This window comes from Pelodiscus sinensis, chromosome 1 (genome assembly GCF_052426305.1).
Source record: "Pelodiscus sinensis isolate ZL-2025 chromosome 1, ASM5242630v1, whole genome shotgun sequence".
NCBI lineage: Eukaryota > Metazoa > Chordata > Testudines > Trionychidae > Pelodiscus > Pelodiscus sinensis.
The window spans coordinates 230,718,683-230,735,407 of NC_143052.1; the positions used below are offsets into that span (position 1 = coordinate 230,718,683).

At 42.9% G+C, this 16,725-nt stretch overlaps 1 protein-coding gene across 4 annotated transcripts in view; it reads left to right on the top strand.

The window, feature by feature from the left end:
• HERC2 (HECT and RLD domain containing E3 ubiquitin protein ligase 2) overlaps positions 1 to 16,725 on the top strand; it is a 200,367-nt gene that overhangs the window by 95,723 nt on the left and 87,919 nt on the right. For 3 of the 4 annotated variants that reach the window (XM_075916267.2, XM_075916286.2, XM_075916295.2), the window contains exons 36-44: positions 3,576 to 3,763; positions 5,069 to 5,261; positions 7,204 to 7,386; positions 8,015 to 8,199; positions 10,703 to 10,850; positions 10,936 to 11,132; positions 11,372 to 11,602; positions 15,130 to 15,265; positions 15,642 to 15,785. In XM_075916267.2, coding sequence (XP_075772382.2) covers positions 3,576 to 3,763; positions 5,069 to 5,261; positions 7,204 to 7,386; positions 8,015 to 8,199; positions 10,703 to 10,850; positions 10,936 to 11,132; positions 11,372 to 11,602; positions 15,130 to 15,265; positions 15,642 to 15,785 — 1,605 coding nt within the window. The remainder of the gene's footprint in view (positions 1 to 3,575; positions 3,764 to 5,068; positions 5,262 to 7,203; positions 7,387 to 8,014; positions 8,200 to 10,702; positions 10,851 to 10,935; positions 11,133 to 11,371; positions 11,603 to 15,129; positions 15,266 to 15,641; positions 15,786 to 16,725) is intronic. The other variant, XM_075916303.2, reaches the window with a different exon arrangement.

Consider the following 16,725-nt stretch of genomic DNA (forward strand, 5'->3'; position numbering starts at 1 on the left):
ATGCCAATTTCCACCCAGAGAATATCCAGGTGGATAGCGGACTGTATCAAACTAGCCTATTCCACTTGTGACCAAGCTCCTCCATTGCATCTACAGGCGCATTCAACAAGAGCCATGGCGGCCTCTACAGCTTACCTAGATGGCATCTCACTCATGGACATATGCAGATCCGCAATGTGGTCCTCTGCTCACACTTTTGTTAGACACTGTGCTCTGGACAGTCACCCCTCCCGGGGTAACCAGTTTGGACACACTATCCTAACTGCTGTGCGCAATAAGTAACTGAAGCGCCTACCTCCATCCCGGGTACTGATTCATAGTCATTTAAGGTGATGCACCCACAGGGACAATCATTTTGAAGAACCTCCGTTACTGCACAAGATGAGTAATCCTCTCCTCGTTTTAAGTTCTGTTTGGTGTCTGTTTCCCAAATGTTTCAGTAAATTGGACAAGAGTGCATGGTGAAGTGAGTGTGAAGTTTCTCTAGTTTGCCTGTTAATCTCACGGGGCAGCTATGTCAGGAATACAGACCCACATCACATACTCAATGAGGATATTATTTGATTGATTCTTCATTGTTCAATATAAAGTCCCATATCTGGAAGCCAGTATGAGCTTCATTCAGTACTCAACTGAATATAGCTCATACTCTTCCTGTGAAGAATTCTGTAAGGAAGCAATTTGACCCTTAGCTTTCACCTTTCCCAAGCATTGCATGTGCCTGAGGTTGTCCTTTGAGGAAAGGACAACTCAGCAGTGTCCAACTCAGCAGTTCCCCCCCCCTTCAAAAAACAAAAACAAACAAAAAAACCACCCCAACCAAAACCTTTACTCTTCCTTGAGAAATGGAGATTACTTTTCTATCCTCCTTTGTTTTCTGCTACATCTACAATACAGCAGAGAGTTGACTTAAGCTACACAACTCCAGCTACATGAATAACGTAGCTGGAGCCAATGTATACCTTAAGTTGAGTTACCATGGGCTCTATACCATGGAGGGTGGACAGGAGAAACTCTTCCATCAACTTCCCTTTTCTTGTCTGTGATAGAGCAGTTGGGTGGACTGGAGAGTGATCTGTGATGGATTTGACAGGTCTCACTAGACCTGCTAAATTGACCACTGATCTATCGGTTTCAAAGCTTCGATCTAACCTTTAGGATAGATGTAGTCTTACGTTCCACTCTCCTTTTTGCATTTATTTTTCACTATTTCCTACTTCCTTGAGGTGATGGACTGAATAAGGTAACAGACAAAGGAAAACTTGTTACCTACCCATTGTCATTTCCCCCCTCAAGCTGGACCTGTCCATACTTTCCCATTGAGGAGAGTATGTATAGTTTAATTGTGATTTCATGTTAGGTTTTTTCTGCAACCCATCACTGAAGTATTCAAATAGTTTCCCTGCAAAATAGATTGGTAATACAGTAAACTTCCGATAATACGGCACCTTTAGAACCCAGGGGTTCTGGATTATCAGATATGCCAGACTATCAGAAGGGGGGGGGCTATGAGGGGTCTGGAGTGGGTTGGGAGGGGGTGCCATCCCAGACCCCTCATAGCCCTCTCTTACGATAGTCTGGCTCTGCCCCAGGCGTCCCTGATTCAGCTGCTGCTGGTCAGTTTCAGCAGCAGCTGAATCGGGGATGCCTGCAATAGAGCAGCTGGGGTGCTGCCGGGTTGGTCCCGCAGCGCCGAGGGGCGGTGCTACGGCACCAACCCAGCAGCACCCCAGCTGCTCTTGGGGACGCCTGGGGCAGAGTAGCTGGAGTGCTGCCGGGTTGGTCTCGCAGCGCCAAAGGACGGCGCAGCGGGACCAACCCGGCAGGACCCCAGCTGCTCTGCCCCAGGGGTCCCCGATTCAGCCGCTGCTGAAACAGATCAGCCGGGGCAGAGCTGCTCTGCCCCGGGCTTCCTGGAATCAGCCACTGATCTGTTTCAGCAGCGGCTGACTTGGGGACCCCTGGGGCAGAGCAGCTGGGGTGCTGCTGGGTTGGTCCCGCAGTGCTGAGGGGTGGCGCTACGAGACCAACCCTGCGGCACCCCAGTTGCTCTGCCTCAGGCGTCCGGATTCAGCCTGCTGGTGAAACTGACGCTGCTGGTCAGTTTCACCAGCGGCTGAATTGCGACACCTGGGGCAAAGTAGCTGGGGTGCTGCCGGGTTGGTCCCGAAGTGCCACCCCTCGGCTCTGCGAGACCAACCCGGCAGCACCCCAGCTGCTCTGCCCCAGGGGTCCCCAAGTCAGCCGCTGCTGAAACAGATCAGTGGCTGATTCCAGGAAGCCCGGGGCAGAGCAGCTCTGCCCCGGCTGATCTGTTTCAGCAGCGGCTGAATCGGGGACCCCTGGGGCAGAGCAGCTGGGGTCCTGCCGGGTTGGTCCTGCAGCGCTGTCCTCTGGCGCTGCGGGACCAACCCGGCAGCCCTCCAGCTGCTCTGCTCCCGGCTTCCCCGATTCAGCTGCTGGTCAGTTTCAGCAGCAGCTGAACAGGGGAAGCCTGTCCGGCTGCCCCAGCACTTCCGGGTTCCTGAGGGTGCCGGACCATCAGGAGTCCCGGAGCATTGGATGCCGGACTAATGGAGTTTTACTGTAGTATGGCTCTTTGTGGACTCTCTCATTTTTCTCCCTTTTTTCACATTGGTGTCATCACCTATTGTTATGTTATGATAATCCTTACTGAGGAGATAAGCAGTACCTGAGCTCAGAGCACTTGAATTTCTGATCTCAAAACAATGGTGGATTATGGGGAGAGAATTTAAATGTATAAGTTTACTTAGACTTTTGTATACAAATGGTAAATTTATTAGTAAGTTATTGAAAGGCTCACACTCACTTTTACCCCACAACAACCAGATTTTATCTACAATACAGCAGAGAGTTGACTTAAGCTTGTCTTGCTGCATTCATTTCTTTCTAGATGAAGTCTGAAAATAGTCTAGGAATGTGAACTCTTACATTGATAGGTTATTTTTTCACTTGAATGATCCAAATTCCCTTTCTTCATCACTATTGCTACATTTACATTATATGAAGGTTAAATAGTACTTGTTCTTTTCTCCAAAATTACCCTTAGCTGTGCTTCTAGCTCTGTTTACTAGGAGTGAGACTGGGTTTTTTGAAACGTTTTCATGTGCTTATACTTCTAGCTGAACCTGTAGACTATCATGTACAGATTTCTGGTTTCGTGTTGCTATATTACTGTGCAACAGTTGATTGACTGTATCTTTACCAACAGCTCTGCAACCATTTTCTAGTGCTTTTTCACTGGTCAAAAAATAGTAGTTAAGATGTGTGTAACATATTCTACCTCTAGACCTGCGTGGATGCTGGACCTCATCACCCTAGTATTTCTTCCATCCGTCTGTATTATTTTAAACAAAAAATGTGGTATGATGACCTTTATTTTCAAAACCCTAATTTCAGAATTTTTAAAAACTAGAATGATTATACCACTTGTTAACTCCTGCCTTCTGAATACTAACTTCTCATTTTAGGTGTTAATGTGATAAGTACTAGTGTGACAAAGGTAATGTCTTAAGTTTCAAGCGATCTTTGTTTCTTATGGACGTTTCCTTTAGGGCCTAGTTCTGACAATGTTGAAGACGATATGATTGCCTCTTCTCGGGGAGCTTCAGCCACAGTTTTGGAAGAGTCAAGGAAGGAAACCACACCAGTTCAACTCCCTGTGTCGGGGCCAGAGTTGGCAGCTATGATGAAAATTGGCACCAGGGTGATGAGAGGGGTAGATTGGAAATGGGGTGATCAGGTACAAAATTGTGTTCCAGTTTCGTTTTGTAATATGTTTTATCAGTCTACCAGCAGTATTACTGGACTCATTAAGTCAATGACATCATTTACAAGTTATTAGACAACAAAAAGCCAAGTACGTAACATGATACAAGTAGAACCTTTAAAAAACCAGGACTCTCTGGTCTGGCAACATCCATTGTCTGGCAGAGAGCCCTGGTGGCCAGGAGTCAGGCAGGAGGACGAGTGGTCAGCCAGGGCTGGGATTCCAGCAGCCCTGCTATGGTGGGGAGAGGATGTGGAGAGGGCAGCAGCCCTGCCAGGGCTGGAGGCTGTGGGGGGAAGGGGAGAGGGGTGAGGGAAGACCAGAATTGACCTCCCCTGGTCTGGCAAACTCCCTCGTTTGGGACCAGGAAGGTCCAACCTTTAATAGATCTAATTTTTATCTGTAGAGTAAATTCTTTTTCATTGTAACTTTCCTCTATTAATAATCACTAAAAGGAAGCAGGTTCAATTGTTCAGTTGAGTGCAGCATCATGGAAATGCATCTGGTGTAAGGAACTTGGACAATGTGTTAAATGTTTTATTGTATTTTTTAAAATAGCAATGTTGCTTATTGCTGATTGCCATCTGAATTAAAAATAATTCTAATCTGAAAATATTTTATATGACATTTCTAGGATATGAAAGTGAAAATATTCCAAGAGTTTTGAAAAAATACTTTGGGTTATTTTATTTTACAGTACATGCTAGGGATGTTGGGTACCGTGTAATTGAATAATTGGTGTAATCGCACAAAATATTATCAGTTACACAATTATTCAATAGTCCCCAAGGTCAGGGTTGGCAGCCAGTGTGCCCTGGTCCCCACTCCCAGGGTACCCCCATCCATCCCATGCTGCTGCCTCTGTATCAAAGGCAGCAGCACAGGATGGCAGGCAGGAGCTGGCCTGCAAGGGGAGCCAGTTTAAAAAGAACAGCTACCTGTGCAGCCAGGCTCCTGCTCTGACATCGGTGTCTGTGGGAGGCCCGAGCTCCCCATGGACAGAAGCTGTGCTGGCTCCCCTGAGGCACTGGCTCCTGCCTTCTCTCCTCTTCCCCCCCTATTTCCTCTGATAGATGCAGAAAGGGGGTAATATGTGTAGTCAACAGGGTTAACCAATAAACCTCTTTTTATCAGTTAAGCATGTAGTTGACTACATGCTGACATCCCTAGGTATGTGCTCTCACAAGTTTGGTGGTTAGTGAGACATTGTATAACAGAGTCCATCCCATTATTGGCATGGATTTGAATTATTTGTTGACTGAGCATCTCTTCTTTCAGGATGGGCCCCCTCCAGGCTTGGGTCGTGTGATTGGAGAACTGGGAGAGGATGGCTGGATTAGGGTTCAATGGGACACTGGCAGTACAAATTCTTACAGAATGGGAAAGGAAGGAAAATATGATCTCAAACTGGCTGAGCCACCACCTGCAGCTCAACCCACAGCAGAGGATTCTGATACAGAGGATGATTCTGGTAAGAAAAAGTACTTGGGTAAAACTGAGGCAGACCTCTTTCTGAATCTTCAGTGTTAAGACTTTGTAAGATCAGCAAAACCCATTTCACATCAGGAAAAAAATTATCTGAAAAGCTTTTTCTTTAATTTGGTGTAAATTTATATGTGGCGGATGTACCTCTTACAACATAGCCAAAGCTATTTTGAAGGGATTGGAAGGTGGGTTTGCATGGCATCTGCTGAGCATGCATTTCGGAAGGAGGGGAACGCAGCACTGAAATCATCGCAGTTGGTCAGTGTCATGGCAGGCACATCTGAATATGATGGTGATAATTCTAGTGCAGGAATTGTAATAAATATTCCTATGAAGTGTCTTGTTTGTCACATCTGTCTTTTTTGGAATTACTCTGAATTTCATCTTTTTGAAATGTGTGTTATGGAGTAAATGATGCTGTGGAAAGAGCTTGGAAATATGCACTGGTATTACATGATGACTTGCAATTTATACCATAGTAGTTGAAATATAGGATGCTTTCCATAATAAGCATTACAAAAATAATCTTCAAGTAGTGCCCTGATGGATTCTCTACTTCAGGCGTTTCATTGTCTCTTGTGTACCTGAAGAGAGATGCTATGCTAGCAATGCTTGTTTGACCTGCTCATGTGCCCTATGCCTCCCATGTGCTGGACCCTGAGGCCATATTGGGATGTATAGGTGAACCAGCGTTACTTGCTTCTGTACTGTCTTGGCCTGAGACAGAGCTCTAGCATGCTCACATTGAGTGTGCCTCCACTATTTGGTATTTTTCTTATAGTTTAAGATTGCTTAGTACAGTTTATTGTTAATATTAGTTCTAGTTAGTGATTTTTAGTAGCAAGAGGATTAGTATTTTTCCTTCCTCTCTTTCTCCTTGAGGAACTTGGTCTTCCTGGCATCATATGCCTGGCTTGCCAGGCTACTTTTCACCAGGAATCAGTCTGTGTGTTAGTTATTTAGGGGAGTACCATGTCTTCATGACTGCTTATTTCCTGCCAAATAGCTACATGTGACTAGCACCCCAGCTGCTTTGCCCCATGGCTTTCCCAGGTCTGCTGCTGCTGAAACTGACGAGCGGCGGACTTGGGGAAGCCATGGGCAGAGCAGCTGGGTTGCTGCCTGGTTGGTCCTGCAGCGCTGCCCCTCACCTCCCTGCTCGGCGCCCGGTAGCACCCCAGCTGCTCTGCTCTGCAGCTTCCCCAAGTCCGCTGCTGGTCAGTTTCAGCAGCGGCAGCAGCAGACTTGGGAAAGCGATGTGGAGCAGCAGACTTAGGGAAGCGGTGCGGAGCAGCTCCAATTGTCCGGCTGGCTGAAGCGTTTCCGGGTTCCAGTTGGTGCTGGACTGTCGGGAGTGTTGGACCACTGGATGCCAGACAATTGGAGTTTTACTGAATATGGCTTCCATACTTGCATTTTCAAAGCACTACATTATAAGTCATGCTGTCAAATCTGATGTGGAAGTTTGTACTGCAGTACTGTCTTCAGTTCCAATGTTCTCTCTGGCTTCAGGAGAAACTTCTCAAAAGTTACTTGAAGTGAAGAACCCACAGAGATAGTACTTGAAGAAGAGGTTACTCATCTTGTGCACTAACTTCAGTTCTTTGAGGTGTGTCCCCCTGAAGGTGTTCCCAATATTCCTCTCTGCTTTAGACTGTCCTCTGTGATGAATGGATTGAGAGATTTGTTTGCACATCTTATAACCTCAGTGTCCACTGTGAGGAGGCATAAGGCACACACATATGCCAAACAGCACTACTAGTGGAAAATCTCTAATCAAAGGTTCAAGAGTTTCATGTGCACCTGAAGTGGAGCACCCATAGGGACATACATCTTGAAGAACTGCAGTTCTTTATCTTTTTCATAATATTTTGTTTACTGTGTTACCTACTTACTAAAGTAATTTTATCTTATGTCTCTTGCTTCAGAAGGAGAACAAGCTGAGAGGAATCTTCACCCCACTTCCATGATGCTGATGAGTACTGTGAACCTGTTACAGACACTGTCTCTCTCTGCTGGAGTCCATGCTGAAGTAATGCAGAATGATGCCACCAGAACTTTGTGTGGATTGCTTCGCATGTTGGTGGAGAGTGGTACGATAGATAAATCAAGTATGTGAGATGTGACGTAGTCTAACCCTGTAAATCTCTCCATTCTACAGCAGCATATCTTACCTGATTTTGCAATCTTTCCTTTATTTAATTCTTTGTAGCTAGGTCAAAGTTCAGTAACACATTTAGACCTTCTCATAGCATTAAAGCTTTACATATTTTTGGAAACATTACATTGTTTTGAGGACAAGATGCATTTCTTTGTTAGTGCTGGTGTACTGCACACTATACAAAGTTCATACCTTCCAACCTGTAAATAGATCCTATGATAAGAAATCTAAGCAAAAAAGGAATTTTCAGGTTAGGAGGGACAACCTTACTTTATAATAAGGTAAATACTATGTTTGTTGTTGAGTCATCTCTATAATAGCAATTTCAAGCTATTTCTCCAAAATGGTCTGATTTTTAAGGCGTTACGGTCAGAATGTGGGTGAAAATTTACTCACAATAGATATTCGCTTTCCTTTTCCTAATGGTCTTCAACCAAATTAGAAGTCAGTTAATTAACTTTATATTTAAGGGCAATTTTGTAGCAGAGTTTTAAGACCTGGCTAATCAAGTGGATTACTTTGAGAAATTGTGGTACAATTGGCAGAAAAGTCAACTGTTCATGTATTTTTATTTCCAGCTTCCTTGCCAAATAAGTTGGTTTATAAAGAGCAACATAGAAGCTGGTGCACATTAGGATTCATTCGTAGTATAGCACTCATGCCTCAGATGTGCAGCACTCTGAGCACATCTCAGTGGATAACTTTGCTAATGAAAATTGTGGAGGGGCATGAATCTTTCACTGCTGCATCACTACAGAGACAGGTAATGTGTTTCCAGATAATTTTCACATGCAGTAAAATTGGGAGGTTTTTGTCTTGATACAGTACAGTTTAAAATGTACAGTTTTGGAGGTGACTTATTTTCTTGAGTTGGAGAAAAGGTAATATCAGAATGTTGTTGCTTTTAAAATCTTCCTGTAAGTTAATACTATGTAGCTATGTGATGTGAAATATTCAATGTGAGGGAGAGAGGGAGAGTGGGTTGGCTATTATGGGTCTAATAGTAAAGGCTGCTAAGAAGGGAGGTGACCTGGCTATGCAGAGAGTCTCTAACCTCCACAAACAGGTAAAGAAAAACTCAAGCTATTTTAAATAAAATAATCCAATTGCCTAGTTCATATGTCCTTTTTTATTTATATACTATATCTTTGCATTCATGTTAGTGACAAAATGTAAGTGATCTAAAACAATCTGCAAGAAGGAGTTAGCAGTCATATGTGACATATCAGTGATAAAGTTGTAAAATCTTGTCTAATTGGTTAACTGCTTACGGCAGGTGGGGAGCTGCTCAAGCTGCTAACAATTAATGGGCATCCATTAAGGGTGATGCTTACTGGTTAAACTTTCACATCCCTAATCAGTGTATGGCTCTTTTGTGTGAGCAGCTTTTGTATTGCAAATACTTATTTTCTGTACACAAGATTTAAATGCATAATTCTCCACTAATGGGACCTTGGGACAGGAATATATAAACGGGATTCTGATCTCTTCAACCTGATACATTTAGGCTATGACTTTCAGCATATACCAAAAGCAGTTCAGATGCACTTATGCAGGATTTAAATTGTGTTTTTTACCCCTATGAGATTCTGTCTCCAGTCAGCTAAACACAGTGGTTTTTCAACTCTGCTGCTTTTTCATACCCCAGTTTTGAAGCCAGTTTTGCGGATATAGAGAGCATTTCTTCCTTCGTCTTCCAGGAGTGAGGGACAAGAGATTCCTCACCATGCTTGAACTAATGGAGCTGCAAAAAGTCAAAAGGAGCTCCATTTGTGAGGGGGCCTTCCTGGGAGCCACAGAGAGCTGTCATGAATTGGCTCCATGACTGCAGATGTCATGCTTCCAGGTTCAGTGTGGATAGCTTGTGTTGGTCCACTGGTTTCACACTCTGTACTCAAAAAAAGTATTTATTTAGACACACATCTTCATGTCCAGGACTCAAAAGACAGGGTTGTCATTAATGATGGGAGCATAATCAGGTTTAATAAGCAACCTTCCCACCTTCTCCTGAGGCTCAGGGCCCTGGAGGGTAGGGAGTGGATGGTGACAAAACTCAAGTTCTGGGCCCTGAATACATACCTGTGCTGTCTTACGTGTATAATGCAAGTTAGATGCAGCCTACTTGTATCAGACTAAGGGAGTTAATTCCCAGAAAGAAAATCAATTTTCTAACTTACAATGCAGATGCATAGTTATTTTCTAAGCTGAAGAATGTGATACTAAGCCTGCCTTTCATTCCTAGTTGGTTTCCTGTAGAATATCAGAAGAGTTAGCTGTTCATTTCAGAAGCTGCTTTTTACACTGTACAGTAGGCCTTGGCTACATACAAAAGTTCCTCAGACATTGTTCTGGTTGCTGTTTGCACTGATACGTTACATCATTAGTAGGGATGTGAACGACTAGTCAACTAGCCAATAAGCAAATGCTTCTCAGTCAACAGACTAGTCAACTAGTTGCTTTCCCCCCTCCTTGTTTTTCCCCTTGCTGCCTCTATCAAAAAGAGGCAGGGGGGGGGGGGGGGGGGAGGAGGAGGAGGAGGAGAGGAAGACATACTTCAAAGTGGTGCTGCCGCTTTCAAATGCTGCATGCAGCCCTGGGCTTCCCCCTGCCTCCCGAGGTTCGCTGCTCGCCGCACCATTCCCCGGCGACCCCCTCTGGGGATTCTTTGCTCCCTCTCCTCCACCCCCCGTTTACAGCCGGCGACTGGGTTTCCCCAGCTGGCCAGTCACTGGCAACTGCACAGGGCTTCCCCTGCCGCTCGCCGTGCTGTTCCCCGGCGTCCTCTCCTTGCCGGACGTGAGGCATCCAGCCAGAGGGGGTTGATGGGGAATGGCGTGGCAAGCGATGAACCTCTGCTGCTTTGCAGGGAGGCAGGGGAAGCCCTGCGCAACTGCCGGCGACCGGCCGGTAGGAGAAATCGTGTTTTTGCGGGGATGGGTCATGTTGTTCGAAAAATGTTCCTTTAAAAAAAAAAAAAAATCTTGCTATCGTGAAAATGAGTTAAGCAGGCATGTGTTAAATGAGGAATTACTGTACAATACTGCAAGTATTAAATTAGCACAGTTTCTCTTAGTATTGCTGTGTGGGCAAATAAGTGAGAAAATTACTAGATAGCTCTGGACTATTAAGTTTTAGTAGCCAACATTCTAGAGAAGAACACAAGAGATAGCTCTGTTTAGCTATTTCTCCTTTTTAGATCTCTGATCCTATAGAACTTATTTGTTCAAATGGCTTGAAATAATTCTAACTCCAATATCTCCTTTTAGATCCTTGCTGTGCATTTATTAAAAGCAGTACTTCCATCCTGGGACAAAACGGAAAGGTCAAGAGACATGAAATTTCTTGTGGAAAAACTATTTGGTTTCTTAGGAAGCCTACTTAGTACTTGTTCTTCAGATATCCCACTACTCAGAGGTAGAGCAAATTTTTTTTCCTTGAATGGTTTAATTTATTTTTCATGTCATAGCAAAATCTCAGCAGCTGATCTATTTCTTTTCAGAATCTACTCTGAGGAGGAGGAAGGCCAGGCCTCAAGCATCTCTAACTGCAACTCACAGTAGTACTTTGGCAGAGGAGATAGTGGCACTGCTGAGGACGCTCCATTCACTAAGCCAGTGGAATGGACTCATAAACAAGTACATCAACTCTCAACTAACCTCCATCACCCACATCTTTGCAGGAAAACAGTCAGAAGGGGTAGTTTCCACGTTTTAAAATTAGCTCATTTTTCTATAGAAGTGTTAATTTGTAATGTTTTTTTAAATTTTAAAACTCGTTTAACAGTGTGAAAGTTGTAAAATTAAGTTATTTACTACAAAAATATTTTTTGTAGTGTAACTTTTTCAACTGGATTAATTTCTTTATAAATTATTTTTTATGAAATAGATAAAAGTAATAGTTTTCTCCCTACAGTTATCTTTACTATTCATTTTCAGGCTGCTTTAGAAGACTACTTCACTGATTCTGAGAATCCAGAGGTGGGAGGCCTAATGGCAGTACTGGCAGTGATTGGCGGAATAGACAGTCGCTTGAGATTAGGTGGACAAGTAGTTCATGATGAATTTGGAGAAGGCACAGTCACACGTATCACACCAAAAGGAAAAATCACCGTTCAATTCTATGACATGCGATTGTGCAGAGTGTGCCCCTTAAGTCAATTAAAACCAGTAAGTATGCTAATCTTGGCTCTTTAATACTACAGAAAACAGGAAAACTGTGATGACTTTTTTTTTTTTGTGAAACAAATTTAAGATGACTCTTTTACAAAGGTCAGGCTGACCAGTGACTAGGAGGTATACTATACAAAACTATTTGTTCCAGGAGTATACATCTGCCAGTCCCACAACTGTGCATTTTAGTCCTGGTTCATATGCAGATCAAGGAAGTCTTCATGCATGTGTTTCCAGGGCCTTATCATTAATATGAAAAAAAAAAAAAAAAAAAAAACACCACACACACATGGCTCACCAAACCGCAGTGAGCCCTGCTCGCCAGCTGCACTGTCCGGCGATGGATTGCCAGAACCCAGCTCTTTCGGGTTACAATCTACTTGCCATGGGCGAGTAGATTGTATAATTTGTCAAGCCGTGTGTGTGTGTGTGTGTGTGTGTGTGTGTGTGTGTGTGTGTGTGTATAAAAATAAACATAAACTCAGTTTAGCTGTCTTCACTGGTTAAAGTGTGAATTCAAAGTTAAATTGTAATGAAGATAGCTTGTAGTTTTCATGTGAGCAAGTTGAGTTAGACTGGGATACATGTAGTCTCATGTGCTAACTAGTGTGAATAATAGAAATTGCCTAGTCTTCACAAGGATTTTACTTAAGTTAACAGAATTTTTTTGCCTGGTGAAATCACAGAATAAGAGGCTCCTGTGCACTTAAAGCTCCACTCTGTTGTAGGGGTTTCAGAATAGTGAGAGAAATGTAGCCATGTTAGTCTGGTGTAGCTGAAACAAAAAACAGGACTATGTAGCACTTTAAAGACTAACAAGATGGTTTATTAGATGATGAGCTTTCGTGGGCCAGACCCACTTCCTCAGATCAAATAGTGGAAGAAAGTTGTCACAACCATATATACCAAAGGATACAATTAAAAAAAATGAACACATGAAAAGGCCAAATCAAATTTCAGAACAGAAGGGGATAGGGAGGGAGGTAAATGTCTGTGAGCTAATGATATTAGAGGTGGTAATTGGGGAAGCTATCTTTGTAATGGGTAAGATAATGTCTTTATTCAAACTTAAGTGTAAAGTGTTGAATTGAAGCATGAATGACAGTTCAGAAGATTCTCTTTCAAGTGCAGTCTTAAAAGGCCTTTGAAGCAGGATGCAGATAGGGATAGCTCAGTGGTTGGAGCATTGGCCTGCTAAACCCAGGGTTGTGAGCTCAATCCTTGCAGAGGCCATTTAGGGATTTGGGGCAAAAATTTGTCAGGGATGGTATTTGGTCCTGCTGTGAAGGTAGGGGACTGGACTCAATGACCTTTCAAGGTCCCTTCCAGTTCTAGGAGATAGGCAATCTCCATTATAAAAGTCGTTGAGACAATGTCCTTTCTGGTTGAAATGGCAAGAAACTGTTTTTTCTTTGTGATCCTGTCTGATATCTGTTTTGTGGGCATTGATCTTTTGGCGAAGTGTCTGAGACGTTTGTCCAGTGAACATAGCAGACAGACATTTTTGGCACATGAAAGCATAAATTATATTTCTGGATGCGCAGGAATATGTGTTCTTGATCTTATAACTCACTTGGTTAGGTCCAATAATGGTATCAGCAGAGTGAATATGTGGACAAAGCTGGCAGCGGGGTTTGTTGCAAGGGAAGGTACCAGGGTTGGTATTAGTGTGGTATGTCCTGTGGTTGTTGGTAAGAATCATCTTGAGGTTAGGTGGTTGTCTGTAGGAGACTATGGGTCTGACTCCAAGAGGCTCTGGGAGAATCCTGTTCAAGTATAGGCTGTAGTTTATTGATAATGTGTTGGACAGGATTAAGGTGGGGGCTGTAGGTGATGACAAGTGGTGTTGTGTTGGTTTTCTTGGTTCTGTCTTGAAGTAGATGGTTTCTAGGTATTCGTCTGGCTCTTTTAATTTGCTTTTTTATTTCTCCGGGTGGGTAGTTGAGGTTTATAAATGCTTGGTAGAGATCCTGAAGCTTCTGGTCTCTGTCAGTGGGATTAGAACAGATGCGGTTGTATCGAAGGGCTTGGCTATAGACGATGGATTGTATGGTGTGTTCTGGATGGGAGCTGGAAGCATGTAGGTAACTGTATGAGTCAGTGGGTTTTCTGTAGAGAGTGGTGTCTAATTTTCCATTGCTGATTTGCACTGTGGTGTCCAGGAAATGGATCTCTCGTGTAGAATGGTCCAGGCTGAGATTGATGGTGGGGGTGTAGGTTGTTAAAATCTCTGTGAAATGTCTCCAGTGTTGCTTGGCCATGCGTACAGATCATAAAGATGTCATCGATGTAGCGTAAGTAGAGAAGGGGTAAAAAGGGATGGGAGTTGAGGAAACGTTGTTCTAATTCAGCCATAAAGATATTAGCATACTGTGGGGCCATGCGTGTACCCATGGCTGTGCTGCTGATCTGGAGGTATAGGTTGTTCTCAAACTGGAAATAATTGTGGGTGAGAACAAAGTTACATAGGTCTGCTATCAGATTGGCAGTGGTGTCCTCTGGGATAGTGTTTCTAATTGCTTGTAATCCGTCTTCATGTGGGATGTTGGTGTATAGAGCTTCTACATCAATGGTGGCAAGGATGGTGTTATTGGGGAGGTTATCGATGTTTTGTAGTTTCTTTAGGAAGTCAGTAGTAGCTCAGAGATAGCTGGGGGTGTTGGTTGCGTAGGGTTTGAGAAGAGAGTCTACATAGCTGGATAAACCAGTAGTGAGCGTGCCGATACCAGAGATGATGGGATGTCCAGGTTTATGAATTTTGGGAAGCAGATAGAACAATCCTGGTCGGGGGTCAGAAGGTGTTTGTGTGTGGATTTGTTCCCGAGTAGCTGTAGGGAGGCTTTTAAGGAGACAGTGTAGTTTCTTTTGGTATTCCGAGGTGGGATCAACACGCATTCCTGCGCATCAATGATTTGATTACTTGAAAGAGAATCCTCTGAACTGTCATTCATGCTTAAATTCGACACTATACACCTACGTTTGAATAAAGTCGCTAATTATTTTACCCATTACAAAGATAGCTTCCTCAATTACCACCTCTAATATCATTAGTTCACAGACATTTACCTCCTCCCCCATCCTCCTTCTGTTCTGAAATTTGATTTGTCCTTTTCATATGTGTTCATTTTTTAAATTGTATCCTTTGGTATATATGGTTGTGACAATTTTCTTTCACTATTTGATCTGAGGAAGTGGGTCTGGCCCATGAAAGCTCATCTCCTAATAAACCGTCTTGTTAATCTTTAAAGTGCTACATAGTCCTGTTTTTTGTAGGGGTTTCAGTCGTCCCTCACACTGTCTGCTTTTCATTTCTACTTGTGATACTGCAGTCTCTCAGGCATTCTGCTTACGACTATAGTCCTGGCAGCTCCTCTATTTTCGATGAGAGTTTAGAGGCATAAGTCATCTTTGTTCCTGATAAAGAGCAATTAAGCTTGGTTTATCCTCTTGAAATAGAAACAATCCATACATTTTTATGCATTTCTAAAGATATGAAAAATACTTGACTTTTTTGTTTCTTCTAGCTTCCTGTGGTGGCTTTTAGGGTGAACAACTTACCATTTACTGAACCCATGTTGTCCGTCTGGGCTCAGCTGGTAAACTTGGCTGGAAGTAAAATAGAAAAACACAGAATGAAGTGTCCTAACCAGGGTCTTTCAGGTACAGTTTCCGGTTTGTCATACATTAGCCCATCTCTGGAAAATATTGTTAAATTTCAGGGATGTACAGTAGTTCTATGGAAGATTGTTTTTTTTTATGAATAGGTAGCGATACTGCAAAGTGGAGCATATGCATTCATGTAAGTGGTAGTAAGAATTGTATGTTGAAGTAAATGAATGTACTTAAGGGACTGCATGTAGGCACTGCAGAGGGAATCTAGTTTGTATCTTGAATGGAAGAGTGACTGCCATTCATGACTTGGTGTGCTAAAAAAATGTGGTTTTGAGATGGGATCCTGAGATTGTAAAAATAAATGTTTGCCTTTGTTACTTTGAATACCATTGCTGTCTGAATGGCTTTTCACTGTTTTTGATAGGTCAAGTGGATTTGGATTTGCTGAGATGCCAACAGCTAAAACTGTACATACTGAAAGCAGGTCGAGCACTGCTTTCTCATCAGGATAAATTAAGGCAGATCTTATCTCAACCAGCTGTACAAGAGGTTGGATCACTTCCTACAGGTACAGCTTTTTATTTTAAAAGGATTGTTGACCTGCTAGCCATTCGTGAAGCAGTATTTAACCTCTTGCTGGTTATCAGTCTTCAAAATAAAATGTCATTTGCAAGGTTTACCCTAGTTTAAAATGTCTTTGAAGCAGGATGCAGGTAGTCAAGTCGTTGAGACAATGTCCTTTCTGGTTGAAATGGCAAGAAACACTTTTTTCTTTGTGAAACTGTCTGATATCTGTTTTGTGTGCATTGATTCTTTGTCAGACAGTTTCACTAAGAAAAAAGTTTCTTGTCATTTCAACCAGAAAGGGCATTGTCTCAACGATTTGACTACCTGCATCCTGCTTCAAAGAAATTTTAACACAAGACTTCAAAGAGAACCCTCTTAACTGTCATTCATGCTTAAATTGGACACTTTACGACTGGGCATCAACAACGATGCTTATTATCTTACCCATTACAAAGATAGCTTCCCCAATTATCACTTCTAATATCATTAGCTCACAGACATTAACCTCCCCCCTCATCCCCTCTCTTCTGAAATTTGGTTTGTCCTTTTTATGTGTTCACGTTTTTTGATTGTACCCCTTTGATGTATATGATCGTGCCAATTTTCTTTCACAATTTGATCTGCGGAAGTGGGTCTGGCCCACGAAAGCTCATCACCTAATAAACCATCTTGTTAGTCTTTAAAGTGCTGCATAGTCCTGTCTTTTGTTTCACCTTTTGTTAGGGAGAGTCTCAGCATCAGAGTGGGGAAGTAATTGAAGAATTATGCCAAGTATTTGCCAAGGGCTTAGCATGCTTCTTTTTGTAATATTAAGTCGGGTGATCTGGTAAGATAATGGACTTAAGATTGCATTCTTACGTGGTTTCTCCCAGACAAGCTCTAGATATGGTAATAAACTAGTGTTTAATTAAGAGTTTAACTCTCTTGAGGCTTGTGTTCAG